At 55.7% G+C, this 26,049-nt stretch overlaps 2 protein-coding genes across 2 annotated transcripts; one reads left to right on the top strand and one right to left on the bottom strand.

The window, feature by feature from the left end:
• Positions 1 to 259: 259 nt before the first annotated feature.
• On the top strand, positions 260 to 5,252 carry TMEM86A (transmembrane protein 86A). The gene is made up of 3 exons (XM_062198079.1): positions 260 to 342; positions 2,244 to 2,508; positions 2,816 to 5,252. The coding sequence occupies exons 1-3, from the start codon at positions 322 to 324 to the stop codon at positions 3,250 to 3,252; spliced, it is 723 nt and encodes a 240-aa protein (XP_062054063.1). The 5' UTR covers positions 260 to 321; the 3' UTR covers positions 3,253 to 5,252.
• On the bottom strand, positions 5,237 to 24,333 carry IGSF22 (immunoglobulin superfamily member 22). Its single transcript, XM_062197496.1, is given in 39 exon segments — positions 5,237 to 5,250; positions 5,571 to 5,682; positions 5,684 to 5,715; positions 8,358 to 8,482; positions 8,484 to 8,635; positions 8,699 to 8,723; positions 9,181 to 9,243; positions 9,245 to 9,443; positions 10,093 to 10,230; positions 10,233 to 10,284; positions 10,488 to 10,578; positions 11,027 to 11,075; positions 11,078 to 11,110; positions 11,113 to 11,221; positions 11,224 to 11,312; positions 12,324 to 12,452; positions 12,642 to 12,689; positions 12,692 to 12,724; positions 12,727 to 12,821; positions 13,830 to 14,121; positions 15,204 to 15,290; positions 15,293 to 15,445; positions 15,448 to 15,492; positions 15,589 to 15,727; positions 15,775 to 15,789; positions 15,822 to 15,910; positions 15,913 to 15,936; positions 17,020 to 17,034; positions 17,037 to 17,152; positions 17,154 to 17,289; positions 18,237 to 18,376; positions 18,378 to 18,420; positions 19,374 to 19,519; positions 20,034 to 20,190; positions 20,482 to 20,581; positions 21,578 to 21,694; positions 21,847 to 21,956; positions 24,235 to 24,276; positions 24,279 to 24,333. Coding segments are annotated over 39 exon segments (3,609 nt in total).
• Positions 24,334 to 26,049: the final 1,716 nt, after the last annotated feature.

Genomic DNA, 26,049 nt, shown 5'->3' with positions numbered 1-26,049 from the left:
CTGGGCCTCGCGGCCCCGCCTGCTGGCCCCGGGGCGCTCCTTCCCCTCTCGGGCTGCAGCCGGACGCGCCGGGCCGGCGTCGCCAGCCGGGCCCCGCCCCCCGGCGCCGGGCCCCGCCCCCCGAGCTCCGGCCCGCTGATTGGCCGAGGCGCGGGTGACGCCGCAGGGTTCATAGACAGAACCCCGAGCGCCCGGCGCGCGGGAGGTATTGTCCACTACCCCGGCTTTGTTACGTCGTCTGCTGCTCACCTGGCCGCGGGCGCGTGCTGGCCGTGGCAGCTCGGAGCAGGGTCCCCGCCAGCCGCCGCCGCCGCCGCCGCCATGGTGTCCCCGGTCACTGTGGTGAGTGAGCGGGCGAGCGAGCCGGCGTCCCGGGCGGCCAGAGCCCACCCGCTTGGCTGTAGCGCTGTGACGGGCCACGCCGCTGGGGCCTTGACGGGGCAGGGGCCCTGCGGCGGCCGGCGGCCCCTGGTGGGGCGGCGGGCGCTGGCACTGCCCCGGCCGCCGGACCCGCGCGCCCCCCGCCCGCGGGACGGCGGAAAACAGAGCGCACGTGACTCGGAAGCGTGACTTTGTTGATCTCTGCGCGTCTGGCGCGGGGCGCGGGGTCGCGCGGGGGAGGCCCGGAGGGATGGCAGACTTGGGCCTCCCGAGACTCCTGTTCGGACTTCGTGTCCGCCCCTTCTTCGTCTTAGGAACAGGTCGGGCTGTGGAGGGGCGGCCCCGTGTCTCAGCAGCGCTGCTAACGCTGGGGGAAGCAGGGTCCTTGTCTGTGGACACCCCCCCCCCCCCCCTTTCCAGGCTGTCTCAGCTCGAGCCTTTGTCTTGCCTCCTTGCCCTTTTCTAGAGCCGGGTTCCCTGGGACTGTCCAGACCTCCCAAGCTACTTCCTGCCTGCCGGTTTCTCTTGCTAGGACATAATGGGGCTAGGAGGGCCATGGAACGAACGTCAGTGCCCCCAGTGCTGGCAGGTGGATGCAGAGGGAGAGGGGGCTGGGTCTCTGACCTTGCCAACCTTGATGGTGGTGGTGCTGGTGGGGGATTTCCATGGGAGGGGGAAGGCGCCTCTTCTCTGGCAGAACTAGGACAAGTGTCCACCCCAACCCCCCTCCTCAGGGTCTGATCCGGGAGCCCGGGTGTGTCCCCAGAGCACTGTGCCGGACAGCTCATCAGTCAAAGACACAGTCACTTTGGGGGCGGTGTGGGTATACAGGGGGACCCTCAGCTGCTCCGGTCCCCCGGAAAGGAGCTCCAGGGGATCACAAATTCAGAATATCTGCAGCCGTCCCCTCCTCCAGCTTGGACTGTGCCTGCAGTGCCCTGGAGTGAAACCTTCCTTTAGCTGCCCTCCCCCCTAATCCCGGCTGAGACCAAGTCAGCTGCTTTAACTTCCCCCTCTGAGTTCCCCACGGCCTCCCAGCCTGTCTGAGATCAGAAGCTGGACACAGAGCCCTCCCCTCTTCCTGCCTCTTTCTCGACTAACTGGCCCTCCCCTCTCCCCAACCCTGAAATCTCTGAGTTTAGGGATAGTTTTGTTGCCCCCAATTTGTGAGTCTGTTTCTCGCCCCAGCATCCGGAACACCTCTGCTTTCCTTTGATGCCTCTGGTCCAGGCTGGGGCAGGTGGAGTGGAGGCTGAGCAGCATGAGGGCAGAGGAGCGAGCCTGCAGCGTGGAGGTGGTTGTCACTGCCTACCCTCCCACATTCCTGGCGCTTACCTAGTGTTGCCAGAGGCCTAAGCCTGTGCCCTGGCCCCACTACTGAGGATCAGTCAGGGCGGCTCTGTGGTTTCCCGCTGAGTCCACTCCATTCCAGACAGCTGGAGGCTGACGCTGGCAGAGAGAGGGGCTAAAGGGCCCCTGAGGAGGGGAGGGAGGGCACAGGAAGGGAGAAGCATCCTAAGGGCTGTTTGCTGCCCAGTGAGTGATCATTCCAGTTTAGCCCCAGGCCCAAGAGTGGACATGGATAACAACAACAGTGGGGCCCTCCTCCTGCCTCACGAATTGAGCCTCAGGGTGGTGATGGGTTTGCTTACACCCTGCGGGCTGGTTGGGGCAGGTGAGGCTGGACTTTCTGTGTCAATACTGCTTCCCCCGGGTGGTGTGTGTGTATGTGTGTGGGGGGGGTGCTGGGGTAGGCCTACGTCTGGGGTGGACACCTAGGCTGAGAGTGCTGGCTCTGGGCCTCACTACAGGCCTCTGAGCTCCCAAAGCTCTGAGTGCTGCCCTTATCCCGTGTCCTCCAGGTGAAGAGTGAGGGACCCAAGCTGATGCCCTTCTTCAAGGCCACCTGCGTGTATTTTGTGCTTTGGCTGCCCTCATCCAGCCCGTCGTGGGTCAGCGCCCTGATCAAGTGCCTGCCCATCTTCTGCCTCTGGCTCTTCCTTCTGGCTCATGGCCTTGGGTTCCTGCTGGCCCATCCCAGCGCCACACGCATCTTAGTGGGACTCGTCTTCTCTGCCCTAGGTGATGCCTTCCTCATCTGGCAGGACCAGGGCTACTTTGTGCACGGTGAGTGGCCCCAGTAGCTGCCTGGGCGGGGTCCTGGGGCTGGGGGCCAGAGGGTCCTAGGGGGAGGGCCAAGGATTTGGAAGTGGGGGCCTTTGACCCGGAAGGAGTCTGAGAGTTTCTGAGGCCAGGGACCATGGAAGCCCCTGTTAGAGGATGCCCTTGCATGTGATCTTGAGTCCTTGAGGGGAGTGGGGAGGTGTGGTCTTTACCCAGGCACCTTTCCCACCCTGTTACTCCCACAGTGAAGCTGCTGGGCAAACACTTGTTTACCAAGCCCACCCTCAGCATCCCTCATCCCTTCTCCCAGGTCTGCTGATGTTTGCTGTGACCCACGTACTCTATGCCTCAGCCTTTGGCATGCGGCCACTGGCTCTTCGGACAGGTCTGGTGATGGCAGTGCTGTCAGGCCTGTGCTATGCTATCCTCTACCCGGGCCTCTCGGGCGCCTTCACGTACCTGGTGGGGGTCTACGTGGCCCTCGTCAGCTTTATGGGCTGGCGAGCTATGGCAGGGCTGCGGCTGATGGGGGCAGCCTGGCGTTGGACTGAGCTGGCGGCTGGCGGTGGTGCACTGCTGTTCATCGTCTCAGACCTGACCATCGCCCTCAACAAGTTCTGCTTTCCTGTGCCCTACTCGCGGGCTCTCATCATGTCCACCTACTATGCGGCCCAGATGCTCATCGCTCTGTCCGCAGTGGAGAGCCGGGAGCCTGTGGAAGACTACAGACTGAGCAAGGCCAACTGAGGCACCAGGGTCTGCTCACCCCGTTCCCCTGGGGCTGGACTCCAGACCCTGGGAACCTGCAGGAGCTGGATCAGGATGGCTGCAATGCCAGCCTGGGGCAGCAGGTACCACTTGGGGAACGTGCGAGTTTGAGGGGTAAGCCAGCAAAGGATCTCCCGAGCAAAGTTAGTGGTGCAGGACAGTGCTGAGCGCTAAGAGGGAGCCTCACGCCCTTGCTGGCGCCAGAAGTAGACATCTCCTCGCCTCTGTCCCGTCAGGATTGTCGGAGCTCCTGAGGGTGCTGGTGCTTCTTAAGCCCCTCTTGCCCTACTGGGTGGAAGAGGCTGACTCCATCTCTTATGCCCAGGGCCAATGGCAAGGCTGGGATCACCCCCTCCCACCATTTCTGTCTGCACAGAGTTGAGGGAAAGATGGGGGAAACCTGGGCTGAGATGACTTGGGCCAATGGCTTGAGTCCCTCTCACAGACCCTAACTGGGAAGAGTGGGTGAGGGTGGAGGCTCCCTTTTCCCATCTATCCCTGTTACTTGAACAATCTCAGTCTCTAAGTAGGGTAGGTGGGAAGGTGAACTGGTGTCTGTCCCCGGTAGGTAGAAGAGGGAACTTCTTTGGTCTGGGAGCTTGGGGTCCCAGGGATTCAAGTTGTCCCCATCTCTCTGACAGGCCAGCCCAGAGCTCAGGCCCCACACCACCCCTTCAGACTTTATCCCTAGGGCTAGAGTGAACCATGCCAAAGGAAGGGGCCAGCCCGTGTGTGTGTGTATGTGTGTGTGTGTGGTCTCCCAGCCTTCCTGTGTCTTTCTCTGCCTATGTCTCTGTCCTGCTGTCTGTCTGAGTCTCATAGGGAGAGGGCCTCAGGGAGCTGCTGAGCCTGGCTCAGAGAGCTGGGGTCCCTCCCAACAATGCTTACACTCTTAGTGCTTCCCTCTCTGTCCCTCCTGCACTGGGAGCAAGAGGAGGGGCTTCAGTAACACTCTGGGTCTTAAGACTAGAGGCACAGTCAATGCAAGGGGAGCAAGGATGGGGCAAGCCCATCCTCTACTTCCCATGTGAATAAAAATAAAAACCGAGGGCCTTTGGCTGCCTTGCTTGTCTGCCTGTGTGGCATGTGCCTGTTCTGGAGACGGGGTGGCGGCCCAGTGTGTCCTCACAGTCTGGGTCACAGTCCTGGCCAGTGCGTCTTGCTTGGAACCAGGCTGGCTCCCTGGCTGTGGTGACACTGTGATGGCTGGCGTGGGTCTCGCTTCCCTGCTCACATACGTGGGTGAGGGTGTGGTTTGGGAGGACGGGAGATGGGTAGCGTTTGCTGTGGTCCACGTTCGTCCTTAGGCATAGACGCCCGACGTGCTTGGTGATCCTCAGTTACCCAGTGTCCTCGACTGATGCCCATCTTCTCCCTTCCCCTCCCCAGACCTGCCACCTGCTCTAAAGTGGGCCAGCCGTCTCCTGGGACTCTGGGCTTAGTTGAACAGCTGGCCGGGAGGAGTGGGATTAGATGAGCTGATTCATACTTAAGCTTTGAAGCCCTGGAAAAAGAATGAGCTACCTCCATTTGAGGGCCATTTTTTTTTTTTTTTAAATAAACAGGTAATACTCCAACCCAGAGGTAGAAAGTCTTGGGTGGCGGTAAACTTGCCATTAGTATAGGTGTTGCACATTTGTAGGGGAATGTGATAGTAGGAGACTCAACTCTCATACAGGCATTGGATGAAGCAGTACTTTTCAAACCAGAGTTTGTATAGAGATTGCTGGTCGGGGCTAGCAAAAGAATAAAGAGAGAAGGAAGGCTCAAAAGATCCCTTATCTTTGTTCCAAGTTTGGTAGCTTTGTCAAAATTTTGTAAAGGAAGGACTGTGGTACACAACTTAGTTTGAAACTTAGGGAACTGGTTGATGAATCATTTCCAGCTCTGAGAGTGGGAACCCCAGACATGAAAGAGGGAAAGTGCTGATCTTTTCAAACCCCAGAGCGCTTGAACACAGAGCCTACTGGAGAAGAACTGTGAGGGAGCAGCATGGAGAGAAGTGTGAAGTCAGCAAGATTTGCTCCCATTCCCTGAGGAGGGCGGGAGGTGCAGTGTGGCTGTGGGGGAGGGAAAGGCAAGCCAAGGGCAGGCAAAAGGGGGCTGCTCACTCCTCTGTGAATGGGTTTTTGGACCAGGATCTTGGGGCCAGGCCAGGGAGTCCCCCTCCTACTGTGTCCATCCCCTTGGTTCTTGCTGGCCAGCACCCACAGTAACAGGACAGGGTGAGCTCCGTTTATTGTCCTACCCTACACTGAATGTTTATATTGACAGAGAGGAAAGTGGCCTCCCTGTACTGGGGCCATGCAGGGGCCAGGCCACAAAGCTCCACATCATATCGGCTTCCTGATGCCTGGGCTGGACTGGAGGCCACGTAAGGTGCTTTGATTTCTTCTGCAGACTCGCTGTTAATGGGCACCAGGGTTGTCTTGTCATCTTTGTCTGAAAGAGCAAAGCAAGTATTCGTTAGTGTTAAGAAAACGCCAAAGTGCTAGTCTTGGAGTTACTCCTCAGGAAACAGACTGGACCCTGGGACCCTCAGTCCTGGGATGGTCTAGGATTTGCCATTTTCAGCACTGAATGTTTGCCTGGTGTCATGCCAGACACACTCCCCTGTGCTGTCTCATTCAAGCCTCAGGGCCTCAAGGAACAGACGAGGGAACTGCCTCAGAGAGGTGGTCTGTGGAGATCCCGTGGCTTATCAGTTTTGGAGCCAGGGCCCTGGGGCCATGTGCATCCAGTCAGGCCTGTCTTCCAGGGATCTCTCTAGCTGGGGAGTGAAAGCCCGGTGGCTCCCACAGTGTCTTCCCTGGCCCAGGTCTGTTACGCAGCTCTGCAGTCTGGAGGCATCATCATCTCAGTGCCAGATGCTTAGCTGAGCGCCTGAAAGACAGCAACAGGATCCTGTCCTTTCCCCCAAGGAGAGGCATCTGTAACCATGGAGACCATGGCCTGGAGGGTTCAGGGAGGGGCAGAGGATGAGGCTGGAGAGGTGGGGGAGAGGAGATCTTGGTTGGACTTTTATCTTCAAGATCAGTGGAAAGATGGAGAATTTTTTTTTAAATTTTTATTTTATTTATTTATTTATTTATTTATTTATTTATTTTGACAGGCAGAGTGGAGAGTGAGAGACAGAGAGACAGAGAGAAAGGTCTTCCTTTGCTGTTGGTTTACCCTCCAATGGCTGCCACGGCCAGCGCACCGCGCTGATCTGAAGCCAGGAGTCAGGTGCTTCTCCTGGTCTCCCATGGGGTGCAGGGCCCAAGCATTTGAACCATCCTCCTCTGCACTCCCAGGCCATAGCAGAGAGCTGGCCTGGAAGAGGGGCAACCGGGATAGAATCCGGCGCCCTGACCGGCACTAGAACCTGGTGTGCCGGTGCCGCTAGGCGGAGGATTAGCCTGTTGAGCCACGGCGCCGGCCGGAAAGATGGAGAATTTAAGCAAGAGGGAGCAAGACTGACTGGCTTGTCATTTAGAGAATTCACACTGCTAGCCTTGTAGCTGTGAAGACACTAAGCTGTGTGGGAGAGAATAAAGTATGTCCCCTGATGTGTGCACACAGGAGAAATGTGGCCTGTATGTGCCAGAGGGAAGTTTCCCTCAGTCCTCCCCCTATTTTGCCTGTCTTCTGTCTTTATTCTAGACTGGTAGTTTATTTTTCTTTTGAAAGATTTATTTATTTTATTTGAAAGGCAGAGTTATAGAGACAAGAGGCAGAGACAGAGAGATCTTCCATCCACTGGTTCACTCCTCAAATGGCCACAGTGGCCAGAGCTGGGCCGATCTGAAGCCAGGAGGCAGGAGCTTTTTCTTCTTCTTCTTTTTTAAGATTTTATTTTTATTTGAGAGGTAGAGTTACAGACAGTGAGAGGGAAAGACAGAGAGAAATGTCTTCCTTCTGTTGGTTCACTCCCCAAATGGCCGCAATGACTGGAGCTGCGCCAATCAGAAGCCAGGAACCAGGAGCTACTTCTGGATCTCCCACGTGGATGCAGGGGCCCAAGGAGTTGGACCATCTTCTGCTTTCCCAGGCCATAGCAGAGAGCTGGATGGGAAGAGGAGCAGCTGGGACTAGAACCAGCGCCCATATGGTATGCCAGTGCTGCAGGTGGAGGATTAACCTACTGTGCCACAGTGCTGGCCCCAGGAGCTTTTTCTGGGTCACCCACATGGGTGTAGTACTTGGGCCATCCTCCACTGCTTTCCCAGGCACATTAGCAAGGAGCTGGATCGGAAGTGGAGCAGCCAGGTCTCCAACCATATAGGACTCTGGTGCCATAGGCAGCAGCTTTATCGGCTACACCACAGTGCCGACCCCTAGCCTGGTAGTTTTCAATCTTGGTTATGCATCAGAATCTCTTGCAAAATTTTGTTAATGTATAGATTCCCCCTGGAAACCTGTCGGAGAGACTGGGATTGGTAAGACTGGTTAAGGACTGATCACGAGTAACTTTTTTTTTTTTTTTTTTAAGATTTTTATTTATTTATTTGAGAGGTAGAGTTAAAGACAGTGAGAGGGAGAGATAGAAAGGTCTTCCTTCGACTGGTTCACTCCCCAAGTACCTGCAACGGCTGGAGCTGTGCTGATCCGAAGCCAGGAGCCAGGTGCTTCTTCCCGGTCTCCCATGTGGTGCAGGGGCCCAAGGACTTGGGCCATCTTCTACTGCTTTCCCAGGCCATAGCAAAGAGCTGGATTGGAAGAGGAGCAGCCGGGACTAGAACTGGTGCCCATATGGGATGCTGGAGCTGCAGGCGGAGGATTAACCTATTGCGCCACCACTCCGGCCCCCACAAGTAACTTTTTTAAAAGAGGTCTAGGCCCACTAAGGGTTTGCAAACCATAACTTTCCTGGGTATCACAAACCCCCATGTCTGTAGGGTCCAGGCACATAACAAGTGACATGAAGAGGAAGGGAGCGCAGGTGGCTAACTAATGTCTGCACTACTTGGTGGTGGTCAGATGAAATGAAAGATGGTGCCACCCGAATGAAGAGAGATGCCTAATGGCCCAAGAGACCGTGATTTTGCGCCTCTGCCCCAGACTAGATGTGTGCCCCCGGCTCAGACCCAGGGTGCCCTCACCATAGACGGTGAGCGTGCAGCTGCTGTGGTCCTTGCTCAGCTCATTCTCTGACAGCGTGCTGTGCTCCTGCTGTCCTTGAGCGTGTGCAGTGGGGATGAGCAGGATGCACACACCACTCACGGAGCTTGGAGTTGGCCGTGACGTTGACATCACTCTTGTAGAAAGTCACCATGGGACACGGGTTCCCAAGGAAGGTGCAAGTCATGGTGCAGTCCTGGTCACAGAGCACCTTGTGTGGCTTGAGCGGGGTCAGGAAGCCTGGCGCATGATGCCAGTCCTTCCGTCATGGGGCTTCAGGTGCTGGACTGCACGGGCAGGGCGGGGTGGGCGGTGAACGCACCTGAAGGCCCCAGCCGCCATTGCATCTCAGAGCTTGGACGGTGCCCTGGGGGCCTCCGGGTGCCATCAACTCTAAGAGCTCCTTCCGCCCTTGTCCCTCTCCCGGTTTCATGACCTAAGTCAGGTTTGAAGAATTCTACTTTTCCCACCCCAGAGGTCCTAGATGGATTTCTTTCCAGTGCCAGTATCCCATACCCAGATGTCCAACTGTCACCCTGTCACTCCCCCTTCAAGTTGCCCATATTTCATTTCAGTTTCCATGGACCACAAGTCTCCACTTTAACCCCCGCTCTCCACCATCACCCCCACCCACAAAGCCCTCCCCGTCTCCATCTTAGTCTCATACTTCAAACTACCAGAAAGTTACCTGTCTCCAATACCCACGTCTCTTGCCGGTGTCAATGGTTCTCTGATTTTATTTTACCTCTTGGGTACCCCTTGTGACCCATATGTCATCCCTACCATCAGGGCTCCCTGACTCACTTGGTCTCATTGACAAGCCAGGTACCCTTGGAGTCCAGTGGGTCACTGTCACCAATTTCATTGAGTCACCACTCTAAAGTAATACTTCCTGCCTGGGAGCAACCCTGTCATGGGGCACTTGTTGCCACAGTGGACCAGAGGCAGGGCTTGCATCCTACTTCATGATGACACAGTGGGCTCTCCATCCTGCACGTTGGGGCTGTGGTTCCAGGTCAGAGTCACCGTGTTGGGAACCTCCTCAAACAGGTGTAGGTGTGTAGGGGCTGCAAGAAATCTGGAGCAGCAGGAAGGTCCATCAGGAACGCTGGCGGGGCCTAAGATATTGTGTCACCACCCCAGCCACCTGCCGAGGCCGATGGAAGAGGAAGCAGGGGCACGCCTTTCTTTGTGTCTCAGGCAGGTGGTGTCTTAGAGCAAACTATTCTGAAGTGCCACTCTGCCACTTACTAGCCTGTTAACCTTGGGCAACTAAGTCACCTTTCCTGAGATCCATTCTCCCACTTGCAAAATAGGGCTAACAATGGGTATGTTTTTAATAGGAGTATAAACTGCCTGGCATAGAGCTCTAAGTTCATCCTTGCCCTTGGAGTTTGGAAGCTCTGTGATAAAGTTTGCAGAGGTCACCTCAGTTAAAGGATTTGTTTCCACCTACCCCTCCTGCCCTTTACCCATTCTCTACTCTCTCTGCTGACCAAACTCTGCCTGTGCCCCAAAGCCCAGCAGCTGTGACAGCAGAAACTAAAAGGTTTTGTCCTAGTTCAGTGCCTCCAGGGTTTCTGGGCTTTGAGAAGAAGCAGGGAAACAACTCTCCCCACTAGGCTGACTGGTAAAAGGAACTCAGGCAGCAGTGCGAGCTACATTTTGGAGAACACGCAGGGATACCTCCCAGAGGCCTCTGTCCACCATCTATACCTGTCGTGTGCACACGGACATTGTAGCATGCCTCTCCAAACTCATTCTGGAGCAAGATTTGATAGCCAGCCGAGTCAGAGCGTGTGGTGCTGTTGAGGAGGAATTAGGAGTGGCTTTAGCCCTTGGTGATAGTTTCTGCCCCTTGGTAGGGATGCCATCTTGCTACCAGAGCACATGGAGGGGTGGTTAGCCCTGGGTGGTGGCAGGAGATGGCATTGTTGGTCCTCCAGGACCATGTGGAGGGAGGCTCCCCTCCAATTGACAAGAAGTCTCCTGCCAGGTCCTGTGCCCAGGGTCTGGAGAGGGGCACATCCAGAAGCAGAGACCGCCATGCCTACAGTAGACATCTTGGGTGTGTGGAGGTCACTTGGGAGCCAGGGTCAAGAGCAACTCACAGAGAAGGCTGCGTGGATGTAGAGGGCTGTCCCATTGTGAGCCGCCACGTGACTCTTCATTCAGGCACTGAGGTCAAACTTGGGGCCGCTGAGACAGAGGAGACAGAATAGGGGCATGGCACTCTCTCAAGAAGACTCAGCTTTAAGCCTCCCCTCCAAAGCCTTTCCCAACTTTTCCTTTTCATACCCCTACTACTGGCCATACAGACACTTAGCTGTCCTGTAACACCGTGAAAACACTGGTTTTCCCATCTGTCTCCCTCTGTTAGCGTGTAAGATCCTGAAAGGCAGTTCCTATGTCTTACTTGTTTTTGTATCCCTAACACTTCCCTTAGCACACAGTGGATACTGTTTGGCACACAATAATTTTTTTTTTTTTAAAGTAGGAGAGCCCCTGTGGTTACGTCTAGCTTTGTCCAGGCACAAGTATGAATGACTTTTCCTTGATCATAGCATCACCCAGTTTCCCCCGGTGCAAACAGGAAGGTTGGAACTGTAATGTTGGGCCTGAACCCCCAGCCCTCTGTGTGTCCTCACCAGGTGGTGCCATGGCATGGACCCCCTTGTCTAGCTCCATGGGGCCTCCAACCCAGCCTCCTTCACAGCCCAGATTCGAAAGAAGTCTCAGTGAGGCCTCCCACTGTGTAGCAGGTGTCTGAGCTGGGGATCTTTGCACACTTAAATCACTCCTTGTCGTCTTCAGTCCACATCTCAAGGATGTAGCTGGGGGGTGGGAGTCTCCCTCTACAGGCACCTGCCAGGCCAAAGAGGTGCTGGAGTTGGAGGAATCAGATATGTGCAGACCTTGCACCAGGCCTGGGGGTTCTGGGGTTGCACAGACAACCAGTCAATCCCCAAACTCATCCCCAATGAACACCAAGCCCATTTCCCACCTCCTGAACCCTAATGTTCACTGCTTCTGCCTTTGACTCCCCCAGTGAACACTGTCAGTTCCCAACCTCGCACATTCAACAGCCTCCAAATTCAGGACCCCTACTGACTCAGCACTTTTACCCTTAAAGTCAGTATCCTCCAACTCCAACATACCCTGCACATCCAAACCTTTTATATTCAAAACTCTGCCTGTAAATCAGTCATCTTCACCACACCCATTTATAGGTAGCAACGCTGCCTCACCTCGTAAACTCAACACCTCCCAACCATCTACCCAATACCCCTACGCAGTCTTCTGCATGTCTCTACTACATTTTTTAACAGGCAGAGTTAGACAGTGAGTGAGAGAGTGAGAGAGAGAGACAGAGAGAAAGGTCCTCCTTTTCCATCGGTTCATCCCCCAAATGGCTGCTACAGCTGGTGTGCTGCGGCTGGCGCGCTGCGCAAATCTGAAGCCAGGAGCTGGGTGCTTCTCCTGGTCTCCTATGTGGGTGCAGGGCCCAAGCACTTGGGCCATCCTCCACTGCCTTCCTGGGCCACAGCAGAGAGCTGGACTGGAAGAGGAGCAACTGGGATAGAATCTGGTGCCCCGACCAGGGCTAGAACCCGGGGTGCTGGCGCTGCAGGTGGAAGATTAGCCAAGTGAGCCGTGGCCCCAGCCTCTACTACCTTATCTAACTAGCAGTACTGAAAGCTTCGCAAGAACTTGACCCCACCCTGTCTCCTGGCTGTCCCTGACTCTGCGTCTTTATTTGCTGTTTTTATCTTGGGTGTGAATCTTGGCTCTCTGGGAGGCTGGCAGCCTTTGGAGAGCATAGACTATGGGATCACTCTGGAGACTATGGGATCACTCTCATCAGACTTTCCTCAGGAAGACATTCTCTTTCCACTCTGAATGGGCTACTTCCACTCTCTGTTGGGACCTGGCAGTCCCATACTCACTCACAGGAACGTTGGCTACCACTGAGCTGAATGACACACTGGGCTGTGCAGGGCCTGCCGTATGCACAGCTGTCCTTCAAAATTCACATTCTGTGTCCTCCAGGAGACCATCTGCAGTGCACTTGCTGCCTGAATTAGGAAGCCAAGGAAGGGGACACGAGGCCGGGGTCGTCCTAGGGGTAGGAGATGGAAAAATGAGAAACCATAGAAGAGGAGGTCATAGGATGGTGTTTAACCCCCAAAGAGCTGAGGGTTGCAGGGGGTCCACTCAGCAAGAACCCCTGGGGTTCCTCCTGGGCATCTGTCCTAGGACCTCACCCCAGATGGGGTCCTAATTGGCTGGCACCCACAGCTTATCACCTTTATTCTGCGCCCCACAGTGTAACCGAGCACTGGGCCCTGTCCTGGGCGGGGACATTCCATATGACAGTCACTGTTTCTTTGGTCACATCAGACACCTGAGGCTGGGAAGCAAGACCAAGGGGCTCTGTAGGGTGCAGAGAGAGGGCAAAGGTTAGGAGGGGCCACACAGACAATTGCCTACCTCATGCTAACCTCCGTCCTTCCCTTAAAAACATCTGAAACCAATGATTCTTAAAGTGAGGAATAAAAAAATATCACTAAAGCTAACCATTACTAGAAACTTATGTCTGAGTGTTCTCCCTAGGTATTCTAATTTAATTGGCTTTGGGTAGAGGGCAGGTATTAGCCTTTTTTTTTTTTAAAGAGTTATTTATTTATTTGAAAGAGTTACACAGAGAGAGGAGAGGCAGAGAGAGAGGTTCTCCATCCGATGGCTCACTCCCCAGTTGGCCGTAATGGCCAGAGCTGTGCTGATTCGAAGCCAGGAGCCAGGAGCCAGGAGCCAGGAGCTTCTTCCGGGTCTCCCATGTGGGTGCTTTCCCAGGCCATAGCAGAGAGTTGGATTGGAAATGGAGCAGCCAGGTTTTGAGCTGGTGCCCGTGTGGGATGCCAGCGCTTTAGGCCAAGGCATTAATCTGCTGTGCCACAGCGCTGGCCCCGAGGTATTAGCCTTTTTTAAGGACCCCAGGTGATTTTAATGTGTAGCCAAAAGTGAGAATCACCAGCTTAAACCTGTGTGACCCCTAATTCCCCAAAGCTTAGTGTACCATCTCAACACACTGAGATAAGGGAATGCACACTTGGGAGGTGTGTAGCAATTAATTAGAAGTCATAATTAAAATGCCAGTGTTGTCAAGGGTTTTCTTTGAGAAAAGAATAGAGTGGTTTCAAGGTCCCTAAGGTAACATGTGTCACTTGGATTCCGGATGATTTCTGGGATGGAGAAAGAAGTGGAGTGGGTGCCCTGGAATTGCACACGTTCTGGGCACATCCGGAGGGTCCCTGGTCCTGTGATCGGACAGGAAAAGTTGAGCAAGAAGTGGTGTGGGGACCAGCCTGTCTCATGGGGTTGGCTGGAGGTGATCCTGTGGAAGTCCCACAGACCAGCCTCTGAGCCCTGTGTGCTGCCCTGAGCACCAGGCCCCCTCACTGACCTTGTCAGTTTCCAGTGGGTCACTCACACCTTCCAAATTGACTGCCACCACACGGAACCGGTCGGCTGGTCCCTCTGCGACCTTGGTGGTAGAGGAGTTGGTGACTTGCCATTCACCTCGCGCCTTCCCAATCCAGGACTTCTTGCCGACTGCTGCCTGATCCACTCTGGAACGTGCCACAGGGCACCTGCTATTGTCCTTTGGGGCCTTCCACTTCATGTGCACACGGTTACCTGAGAGCTCCAGGGACTCCGCTGGGCCCTGCGGAGCCGTGGGGAGGCCTGGGGACAAAGAACAGCTGCAGAAGGTGGCTTCGGAGCAAAGGCACAGAATGGCCTCCCACTCGTAGGAGGGCTGGCCTGCCTGGGGCTCAGATGGAGTCTGGGCTCCTGGGCTCCCTTGCCCTTCCCTGTGTCCATCCCCCCTCTCTAAGACTCATCTGAAGAACTGGATCCTTGGCAGCTGGAGCCTCCTGCCAGTGGAGGAATGGGTGGGTTGGAGACCTGGGGGCTGCCTGCTTTAGCTGACTCCCTTGTCCCCTTCCACACAAGTTCCCCTCCTCTGAGTGCTCCCTACACCAGGGACATCTGCTCGCACAGTTTGGCTTATGTCATGATTATACGTGGGCCTCCCAGTGCCCACTCTGCTGGCTTCTTCAGTTCTGCACCCCCAGCACTGAGAGCACAGAGGAGGTGCTCAGTCATGCACTGAATTGAACTGAAACTGAACTCTTCCCACCCCGCAGCTCGGTGTAAATGCAGAGGCAAGAGGTGGTTATGGTGGGAGCACTGGATGTCAACCACGTGCTCATGAAGGCCAGTCCCTCATTTCTTTCCTTATCCTGATGTTTGGATCCATCCCAAGTCCCTTTCCCACCTCTCCCTCCCTCCTTTTCTCTCCCATCTTATTTTATCCTCAATCCTGTCTTCCCTCCATCCCACTCCATTTCACTTGCAGTCTCACTACTCTCCCAACCAACCTCACCTCCATCCCTAAATCTCACCTCTTCCCCACCTTCTTTCCATCTAACCTCCAACCACATCCTCATCTTCAAGGCCACAACAATACTTAGGTAACACATTTGAAGGTCAGTATGTGCTATGTTCTTGGCTATATACTTTAGAGTCACTAGCAATATATACCAGGAAAGAACCCCACCCTGTTCCAGGTGGGAGAAAATGAGGCTTGGAGAGACTCACGTGAGCGAGGCCACTTAGGAATTTAGGAAGTGGGCTTCTGGCTACGCAGCCAGCACTCCAACCCCGTCCTCAGCCTGAACTCCAACTGTCTGTCTGCTCCTCCCCACCAAGCCGGCCTCTACCCTGAACCTGGTGCCCTCACTCAGCCCAGCCCCTACCCTCACCCAGCACACTCAGGTGCAGAGTGGCGGTGGCTGAGCTGTGGTCATTCGTGAGCTCCAGCAGGACGAGGCCGCTGTCTTCCCTTATGCGATGGTGAGCGGCACCTGGTCCTCCCTGGGTTCCGAGGACACCTGTTCCCCCTCTGTCACCTCCGTGCCATCCTGTGCTATGTCACCTTGGGCAATGGCTTCACCCAGAAATGCTACCTTGCTATGGGCAGTGTGGCTCACCTTCACGGCCAGGGGTGCATGGCCAGAGCCTCCAGTACTGATGGGTGGACGGTAGGAGGATTTGTAAAGGGAAGGCTTGCCCCTTGCGGATGGAGGAGGAGCTAGGAGCATGAGGGCAGGCCAGGCTTGCCTAAGCTTAGTCTACTGCAGACCGTACCTGCAGTGAATGCCAAGGCTTAGCTCTGAGTTCCCTTGGCCCGGAATGCGCACTTGCCCTTTTACTCCGGGCCCATATCAGGGATGACCTTGAGCGGCACACCCTGCTTCCCAATCTGCACGCCCGGCAAGACCGTGATCTGGGGGACAAGGGACAGGTATGAGTGTGAGCATGGACCAGGTCTACCTCGTCTGCCCCTTCCTGGCGGCCCCTGCCTCAGACCTCCTTGCCACATGCCACATGCCCTCCGCCTTCTTGTTGTTCAGCACCATGCGCAACTCGGCTCTCTGTGGACTCCCTGTGGCTGTGTGCATGTTGGAATCCCACTCTTCACAGTGGCCAGATGTTCTGCAGGGAAAAGGGACCATGAACCAGATCAGGGTGTTGGGATGGAAGGGGGACTCATGGAAAAAGAGGCAGTGGTAATGCTCGTGGGTACACTCGGAGTGCCACGTCAATCAAAATCGCATAATGAGCAAGTAGTTTGGCAATGGTCATTATGACTGGGGGATGGCCAGGGGGGGACTGGAGGGAGCAAGTGGAGAGGGGGTTGGAGCAGAGCCAGTGGTTGGGAGAATGGCAAACAGGAAGACTGGGAGATGGTGAATGGTGAGTTGATTAGTGGAGGACACCAGCAGGGACTTAGGATGCTCAACTGAAGACACACAGGTGGTAGATGAGCCGGTGGTTAGTGGAGCTGAGATGTTTAGTTGTGGTTATGTTGCTTTGTGAGATGCCCAGTCACTGGGGTTGAGGGTAGTCATGGTTGGTGGGCAATGGTTATGGTTGGGCAGAGGGAATGGTCAGGATCAAGAAGCTTGGGATGAAGGGCTGGCACTGTGGTGTAGCACGTAAAGCTGCTGCCTGCAGTGCTGGCATCCCATTTGGGCACTGGTTTGAGTCCTGGCTGCTCTACTTCCAATCCAGCTCTCAGCCAATGAACCTGGGAATGCAGCAGAAGATTGCCTAAGTGCTTGGGCCCCTGCACTTATGTGGGAGACCTGGATGAAGCTTCTGGTTCCTGGCTTTGGATCAGCCCAGCTCTGGCCATTGTGGCCATTTGAGGAGTGAACCAGTGGATGGAAGGCCTCTCTCTCTGTTTCTCTATCTCTCTTGATTCTGCCTTTTAAATAAATAAATCAATATAAAAAAGTTCGGGATGATCAGCGTGGCTGGGGACAGTCAGAATGTGGAAGGGAAGGAGAAAGGGAGTTTGGGAGAGCCTGGAAGATGGGGGATGATGAGGGTCTAGGAAGTGTGGATGCTCAGTGCATGGAGATGGAGATGCTCAGCATTTGGGAGATGGGGAGGTTTACGTTGGTCATGGTCTGGGGGACGGTTGGAGACAGTAAGGGGGCAGATCAGTGTCTACTGCAGGGGAAAGCCTGGGTCAGGGGATGGGTCAGTGGGGAGTGGCAGGACGGGAGGGACCCTCCACACTTGGGGTGCAGCACTGCTGTATTCACTGGGTGCTCCATCCATGGTGTCCTCGCTGCCATTGCTGAGCGGTGCGTTGTCCATGGCCAGCTCCGCTCGCTTGCCCTCGTGGCTCGTGCTATACTTGCCCCGTGTGCCAGCAGCTGCCTGTATTTCTTGCAATGAGTGTCACATCCCTGGGTGTCAGCTCACACTTGTGCCATGCATGGCTCCCTTCTTTCACACATGCATTTGACAGGGTGCTCACAAATTTGATGGGGATGCCTGTGGACAGAAGGACAAACACCTGGGCCTGCTCCTAAACCCTTGTACCCCTTCTCTGTGGCAGCACGCTGCTCTGCCCCATTTTGGCTGTCGAAAACACAAGAACTTGTGGTTCGAGTGCAACAGGCGACCCCCGGGGGTGCCTGGCAGTGAGAGTCCCAGCCTTGCCCCTTGCTTGCCAGGTGACTGGACGTGACTCACTCACCTCTCCGAGTCTCCATCTCCTTCCATGTGAGACGGGACAGCAGCTTCCACAGAACCACAGTCCAGGTCTGTAATTGGAGCCCTGGCCAAAGCTGCCTTGTCTCTCTGGGGCTGGGTCTCTGCACATGCTGTTCCTTCTGCCAGGAATGTTCTGTCCTCTGACTGTTTCTCTGAAAGCTGGGTTCCTTTATGTTCTTGGTAAAGTTCAGACACCACCTTTTCCTATATCTGACATCGCCAAGTGGTGCCCCTTGCTTGGGTTCCTACAGCCTCTCTGGCTGCCTCCATCACAGTAGTGATGGCTCCAAGAACCACGGATCCCAGGGGTGGCTCACACAGGCAACACATTCATTGCTGTTCTCCCGTGATGTAAAACCCTGAACCAGTTAACAGTGGCAGACTGAGAATAGTCGAGTGACAGACATACTATAATCCACGACATCGGAGCCATCAAGGCTGATCACTTCTTGGTCTGCAGTCTCTCAGCCAATCATAAAACTGCAGTGTGCCTTAACTGCTGCTTAAGAGCTGCTATTCTAGCTTCATTTTCATCCCTGCCTCCCCTACTGGATGAGGAATACCCATTGCACGGCCTTGCAGAGAGATGTGTGGGTGGATGAATGGATAACCACCCCCGTGGAGGACCCCTCAGGTCCTTGTCCAGTCATTCATGTTCACTAGGAAGCTGAGCCTAAGCCGGCCACTATCAGACTCCGGCATCCCTCATCTTAGGCGTGGGGCACAGCCCGTCATTTCATAGTTGTCGTCCCTCTTCAGCTCCTGTCCACTGAACTTCCACTCAAAGTTAGGCTCCTTCTCGGAGAGACAGCTGTCAGATACGGCTGGCTGGTGCTCTGTCACCTCCGGCGGCTTCATCTCCCCCAAAGCTCAGTGGTTCGTCTGCAGCAGACAGAGGAGGGCCAGTCCCTGGGCTGCAGCCCTGGCCCCTCCTGAGGAGTGGGGTGTGCAGGGCGGGACACTTAACATGATACTGGCCGCCTGCTGCCAGCAGTTGGAGGAAGGCACTATTTCTTTGATTCCACTTGCAAACTCTTCTGTGGTGTCCCCTTCCATGGTATTTATATGATCTCTTCCCCAGGAATGGTAAAAACAGATACCCCCCCCCGAAAGTTTTAGATATGAGCCAGCACTATTTTTGCCAATTTGGACATATTAATTCACCGAAATCTCATATAGGCAGATTCTATTGGTTCCCATTTTACAGCTGGGGAAATTGAGGTCCTAAGTCACACAGCTCGTACTGAGCTGAGATCTGACCTTAGTAGTCTAGTTCCAGAGTCTGTGTGCTTTTTACGAAAGTGTTCTTTCTTTTAAAATTTATTTATTTTCATTTTTACTTGAAAGGGAGTGAGGGAGATAGGGAGAGGGAGAGGGAGAGAGAGACAGACACTGACTTGGAGAGAGAGCTTCTCTCTGATGGTTCACACCTCAAAAGCCCACAATAGCCAGGGATGGCCAGGCCACAGGCAGGAGCCTGGAACTCGGTCCAGGTCTCCTGTGTGTGTGGCAGGACTCAAGTACATGGGCCTTCATCTGCTGCCTCTTAGGGTGTGAATTAACAGGAAGCTGGATCAGAGCAGAGTAGTGGGACTTGAACCAGGCACTCCAGTATGGGATGCGGGGGTCCCATGTGGTGACTGATTACTGCCCCTTCATGTTCAGCCATTATACTACACTGCTCCATGGTGCCGATTACCCCATAGCTCTCTCTCTTACATCTCATTTCCTTCCTCCTCCCCATTCGTCTCTCTGATACCCCCCTAGACCCTAACCCTGCCCATTGCTTCTCCCCAACCCTGACATGTCCACCTCGTGCCCCAGATGTCCACACTCATACCAGGCACCGTGAGCTGCACCACGCTCATCCTCTCCTTGCCCAGCTGGGCTGCAGGTGCCAGAGTCACTCATGCTAAGGTTGGTAATAACCGGCAGGTACTTGGTGCTCAACTGCTGCATGTCGTACCTGCCCAGGGAGTCCCGGGTCCCCAGTGGCTCAGTATCCAGCCTCATGGAACAGGCAAGAGACTGAGGAAGGGATTTAGGAGGACACTGTAGACCTCCCCACTGCCCAAAGCCAGCCTGAGCTGGAGGGTGCATAGTCTTCACTCTACACATACCCAGAGGCTCCTACAGTCACTCTAGCCTCCTCATCTGCTTGCTGGGGTCCAGGTTCCTGTCTCCTCCACAAGGCCGAAGTCCTAAGTATGCGTGAGCTCATCAGATGCTTTCAGGACTGTCTAATGCAGCCTTCCAGTTTAAAGATGGATAGACTGACGTGGAGAAGGAGGAAGGCGACTGTCTCAGATCACAAACAAAGAGGCGGAACAGCTAAGAGCAGAGCCCAGACCCAAGCCTCTTTCAGCCACCCCAGAAGCCCTCCTCTTGATGGGTGGAAGAAAGGCGATGGCTTGTGGATAATGCAGGGGTCTGAGAGTGGAGGAAGTGCAGAGAGGAAATGACACTGCCAGGTTGGGCCCCAGCTCGGTGTCCCCGTCCACCTTGATCCGAGTCAGCTTGACATTGGGTCCTTCAGCTCCACGATGCAGTCAAGGGCTACTGTGGTGTCAGTCCTGGTCTCTGTCTTCCAGGGGCTCAGAATCTGGATGGGCTGAGGTTGTGATAACAAACTGGCACACGTCAGGGCGTCCAGAGCCTGCCCAGGCTGGGTCCACAATCCTGGGGGAGACCTGGGGAGGACCCTTCCCCACTGATCAACTGGGAGATTTAGGACAGGAATAGCATGGGAGGTAAGAAAAGAGCCCCCATTTGTGGAACAGGTACTAGGTACCTGGGCTAATCATACAGTTTCTGTACTTCTAGGGAGATACTTAATATGAATTGATTGAGTGAATGAATGAAAGACACATAAAAACAAATGCAAGAGGAAAGTATGATTTACATTTTAGAGATGAGGAAACATGCTTAGAGGGAGATGCAAGGTCACATGGCAGGAGGGGGCTGGCTCACCCTCCGTCACCAGCAAGGACACTGTGTACATGGCCTATGCATCTTCCTTGCTTGCAATGCACTTGTAGCAGTCAGAGTCATCCGAGGCCAGTGGTTCCAGCTGGACCAGAGGCAGGCCGTGGGCGTGGGAGACGGAGGGAGCCACAGAGAGACTTTGTGAGAGATGGGCGGAGGGCTTTTGTTGTGGGTGGGGGTGCTGTGGTGGTGGTGGGGGCTCCGTGTTGGCTGTACGTGTGGTGACTGAGCAGCCTCCATGATTTGGTTATAACTGCAGTGTGTGTATTATGTGTGTTTGCATCCTGATTGCGAGGCGGTAATGTGCGCTCCTCCTCTGACCCTCCCCCTTGGCTATGAGCTCCGAGAAGGCAGGGGCTTCCTGATCTGTAACTCCCGTCTGCAGTTCCTGGCACTGGGCCGTTTCTTCCTTCAATACAACTTACCCCTCTGTCCCAGGCGCTGCACTGAGCTCCACAGGAAACGGTGGTGACTAAAGTTGACTTGGTGCCCGTGTGCACGGCCCTTGCCAGCCGGCAGGGCGCTTGGAAAGTGCTTGTGGAAAAATGAGCTTGAGTGAGCGGTGGCCACTAGGGGACCCCTGAGGGTGAGGGTCCAGTGGTGATGGGTCTTTGGGAAGGGAAGGACGCAACTTCTGGCTGTGGGGGATGGAGGGGAGGCCTTTGCCTTTCCCAGCGAGAAGTCGGAGCAGGACCCGGGCAATTATAGGGACAGGAGTAATTACAGGCTTGGGGCGGTTGCTGCTGCCCAGGCCAGTTCTCTGGAAGTGACTCAGACGCTGGTGAGACCCACATGATGGCGATTGGCAAGACTTTTTTGGAGAGCGCCCCTGACCCTCTTAACTCTGTGACCGGGGCCAGCGCTCTGGCACAACTCGGCCCCGCCCACCGGGGCCCCGCCCCACCGCGTCCGTCTGGTCTCGCTAGCCTCGCTCAAACCCGACCCCGCCCTCGTCTCTGCGACCCCGCCCTCAATTCGAGTCTCCTCCGCACTCGGTTCCGCCTCTCTGCTCCTGCCACGCCCCCGGGGCACCGACGGCCGGGTTCTCGGGACGGCGGTGTGGCTTGCCTCCCCCGCACACCTGCAGGGCGTGCTCCTGGTTGCTGCTGTCGTAGAGCATCGAGGCGGACTCCTCCTCCTCCTGGAGACGCTGCACTGGGGATCCCCTGTCCCTGGGCTCGGAACACGGCTTTGTCCCCTGCGGTGAGCACGGGACGCGTGCTCCCCCCTTGGCCTCCAGGCTGGCCGCTCTGCCTGCTCCATGTCTCCTCCCCGCCCCGGGCAGGGCGAGGGGCCCTAGGCATTGCAGGACGTTCGGGTGGGGCCCGGGATACCCGGGGAGCCACGCACCTCGGGCGCGGCGAGCGACTGCGGCTTTTCCGCGAACTCGGGAACGCTCCGGCCCCGCAGGAGTGTAGGAGCTCCGGGCCACAAGCTGAGGAACACCGTATCGCCGGTTCCTGTGGGGGGCAGGCGGAAGTCAGAATGGGCTCCAGGTCGGCGCGCAGCCCGGGGTGGGGGACACGCGGGAGCCAGCGCGGTTTAAGGTTCGTTCACAGGGGCAGGACCGGCTCTGGCCAAGAACCGACCTCAGCGCCCGTGCGTCGTTGTGTCATGGCAAGCCTCAACCACCAGGGGGCGCCAACTCGTGTCCTCCCTGGTCAAATCACCTTAATTGGGTCAGGGCCCTGGGGTGCCTACCTTTTTGTTTTTCTTCGTTTAGAAAGAATGACACTTTCCTTTTGGGATTTTCTTGATCTCCTGGACTTCTTGCCTGGAAGTCCTGGTCCCCCAGGAGCATGAAGAGGGCCTGGCTTGGCCCTGCTGGGGAGGTTTGTACTTAGATCTCTGCTTTGAGGTGGCTCCCACTCCCTGGGGTGGGGGGTTTTACATGTGGGATTCTCCTTATCTGAAAGAGCGTATACAATGTGAGAATACGATTTTCTGTTTGGAAAACAGAAACCTGTTTTTGCAGCGTAAATTAAGAGAATCTTCCTGGCTGGCGGGTTACCAATCAATGGGAGTTGCTCCAGTGCATGGTCTGGGGCTGTGCTAGGCTCCTATCAGAGAGAATTTTATTTAATGCTCACAGCAACCCGCTGAAGTAGGTGCCTCTGTTACTTCCACTAGTCTGAGGGACTGAGATGGGGAGAAAATGTGGTAAGACGGCCTCACGGCCTGCTTTTCTTTTCTTTCTTTTTAAAGATTTATTTATTTATTTGAAAGTCAGAGTTACACAGAGATAAGAGAGACAGAGAGAGAGGTCTTCCATCTGCTGGTTCACTCCCCAGATGGTCGCAATGGCTGGAACTATGCCTATCTGAAGCCAGGAGCCAGGAACTTCTTCTGGGTCTCCCACGCGGGTGTGGGGGCCCAAGTACTTGGGCCATCTTCTACTGCTTTCCCAGGCCATAGCAGAGAGCTGGACTGGAAGAGGAGCAGCCGGGGCTAGAACCGGCACCCATATGGCATGCCGGTGCTTCAGGCCAGGGCGTTAACCCGCTGTGCCAGAGCGCCGGCTGCAATGGCTTGCTTTTCAATAGTAACCAGAGCTCTGGTCTCCAGCAGGCAGTGTGCAGGCTGCTCTCAGCCTGCAGACGTCTTAATGGTCTCTACGATTTTACAGGAAAGAAGATAGGGCTACATGTGAAAATGGAAAGATGTCATGTAAAAATCCAGGTTTCTGTATTCTCAACGCTGGGCTCATTCCCATTTGGTGTCAGTGGCTGCCCCTTTGGGACGGGCTACACCCTCTCCAGCCCACCTCAGTCTTTACATTCCCTGCCTGGACCTGCTGCTGCTCAGTGGTGTTCAGCTCTGGTTGCACATTAGACTCCCTGGACAGCTTTAAAAAATACCTAGTTCAGTGGTCTGGGTGAGACTCAGGCATCACTGTCCCCCCAACCCCGTCTTACTCTGAGATGCAATGATTCTAAACCGTAGCCGGGGCCGAGAGCCAGTGCTGTAGATCACTCGAGGCTGCGGCTTCCGGTCTAGACCACGGCCTTGAGTTGCTGCTCTCCCACTTGCTCTGCCTCACTGGCCAGGAGTGGTGGGTCCCGAGTGTTTATCTGGCCTCGACCTTGTGCACAGAGAACTTTGAGGCACTGTCCCTCTGGGATCTGGAGGGAGCGGTCATGCCTGCGGGGAGGACTGGTCAGTATCCTGTCCGGAGGTCGTCTTTGAATCACTTTCCCCTAGAGACATGGCTGGAACAGCCTGCTCTATTTCTCAGCTTTCCCTTGGATCTGCCCTCCCCCAGGGTGGGCCCCAGGGGCTGAGAGCATGGGAGCTTAGGTCGCTTGTTTGTGCGCTCATCCTGTCTCCAGTGGCAGCCCAAGTCGCCTGTTTCTGAAGCCGGAGCAGGGCGCGCATTACTCAGTATGTGCACAAGGTGGCTGTCGGCCTCCCTGCCCACGCCCCAAACTCCGGCACCAGAGATACAGTCCGTTGGCCCGTGGCTGTCAGCTCCTTAAGCAAATGAAGAGTTTCTCATGCTTACACGTGCGAGTAATTGACTTTTCCTCATCTGCCTTCCTGGAGACCTGATCCATGGGTGAACAGCCTGCTGGCTAAAGCTTTTTCAAGTCCCAGCTCGGAAGCGCAGGTTGCGAGGGGTTGCTGTTGCTTCTGCAGGCACCTGGGGCGCCCATTCCATGTAGCCCAGTCAGAGGCCACTGAGGGGTGGGTGTGTGGGAGGAAAGGTGGTCCTTTCCCAAGTTCTCCCCCTGTGTCCACTCTCGGTTGTCTGGGAGGAGGTCTGCACGGGGGTGGTGGCCGGGAGAGCTCCATGGACATGCGCTCCTGCATCAGCTCCTGGCACTGCATGGTCTTCATGGGGGCAGCAGGCGTGGGCACTCACCTGCGAGGGCCAGGGAGAGCCTGGGTGCCTGAAAGACAAGAGAGGGAGGAGGAGGGGGGTCCAGGGCTGTGCATGTGTGTGTGTGTGTGGCAGATTGTGTGCATGTGTGTGCATGTGGACATGGCAGATTGTGTGCGTGGACATGGAAGATCGTGTGTGTGTGTGTGGGCATGGCATATCGTGTATGTGTGTGTGGACATGGACATGGCATACCATGTGTATGTGTGTGTGGACATGGCAGATTGTGTGTGCATGTGTGTGGACTTGGCATATTGTGTGTGTGTGCATGTGGACATGGACATGGCAGATTGTGTGTACGTGGACATGGCAGATGTGTGTGTATACATGGACATGGCATATCGTGTGTATGTGTCTGGATATGGCAGATTGTGTATGTATGTGTGTATACATGGACATATGTGTATGTGTGTATGTGTGTGGACATGGCAGATTGTATGTGTGTGTAGACATGGCAGATTGTATGTGTGTGTGGACATGGCAGATTGTGTGTGTGTATGTACGGCCGATCTAGTGTGCAGGGCAGGACGAGCAGTGGGCAGGCAGCAAGCCCCTGTTCTCTGGCCTTGTATTCACTTCCATCTCCTTTTCCTTGGTTGGGTACGAGAACCAGTAGGCCAGCCCCTTTATGGAGTAACCTCACCCCTCTCCATGGAGAGCAAGTGCCTGGGCTGTAGGGTGGCCGGCCTCCTTGCCTCGCCCTGACAGCGGGGCCACCAGGAGTCATGAGCTCCTTCAATGCTGGCCCCTTACTCAGGCACAAGGCTTGCAGAGTGGGGAAGTGAGCTGGATCCACAGGGCTGGAGAAGTGCTGGGGTCCTGGCAGGTGCGTGGGTGGGGGGAGGTTCAGGGGGACTTCTCCAGCTCTCGTGGTAGAAGTTTTGGTTCTCGCTGCTGCTAGGTGAGCCTGCTCTGAGCTGGGGGCTCAGGGTAGTGTGTGTGTGTGTGTGTATGTGTGTGCACATACGTGCTCAGGTACATGTGCACGTGTGGACCAGCACGGCTCAGGAAGCAAAGCAACAGGTCTCTGTTTTCCAGGGTCTAGGAGGGGGTCAGCTGAGGAGGGCCTAGGGGATCCGCCACTGCACAGACCCAGGGGGCGCCACTCACGCCACACTATGTGGAGCATGCACAGCCTAAGCCGCCTTACAGGGCCACCCTGGGGCAGGGAGGAAAGTGCTGGCCCTCCCCCGCTTTCCCTCTCCTGTAGAGCCACCTCCCTCATCCCGGTGGAAAGGCCGCCATCCTCCTGGGGCGAGAGCTTTGGGAGGGGGCTGGAGAGTGTTTCCTCCGGGACCTCCACCTGGGCTGCTTCAGCTGCTGTTCTCACCTCATGGTCGCAGCAGCCCCCGCACGCCCGGCCCCTGACCAACCCACGCGGGGGTCCAGTATCACGTCCAGTATCGCGTAAGGAGTGGCTGGTTCATCAGCAGCCCTGCCCTTGACCCTCTCCTGCTCTGAGGTTAAACCCTCCACCCCCTCCCAGCCAGCAGCGGCATCACCATGACTTCTCTTCCATCCCAGGGGCAGAGTATGGGAACAGAATGGGAGTGTCCACGATGGGTGGGGCTGAGGGCACAGGCCCTGGGCTCCCTGGAAGGGGCTCCTCTCAGCCCAGGCCACGGCTGCTGTTGAGATCGCAGGGCGGGGCGGACGGGGGATGAGTGGGTTGG

Source organism: Lepus europaeus, chromosome 7 (genome assembly GCF_033115175.1).
Source record: "Lepus europaeus isolate LE1 chromosome 7, mLepTim1.pri, whole genome shotgun sequence".
Classification (NCBI taxonomy): domain Eukaryota; kingdom Metazoa; phylum Chordata; class Mammalia; order Lagomorpha; family Leporidae; genus Lepus; species Lepus europaeus.
The sequence above is the reverse complement of the archived record's forward strand: the minus strand, read 5'-3'. Positions and strand labels throughout refer to the sequence as shown.

Coding starts and splice junctions, on each gene's coding strand:
- TMEM86A (XM_062198079.1), top strand. CDS start 322: ATGGTGTCCCCGGTCACTGTG. Junction 343..2,243: donor TGGTGTCCCCGGTCACTGTG/GTGAGTGAGCGG, acceptor CGTGTCCTCCAG/GTGAAGAGTGAGGGACCCAA. Junction 2,509..2,815: donor CCAGGGCTACTTTGTGCACG/GTGAGTGGCCCC, acceptor CCCTTCTCCCAG/GTCTGCTGATGTTTGCTGTG.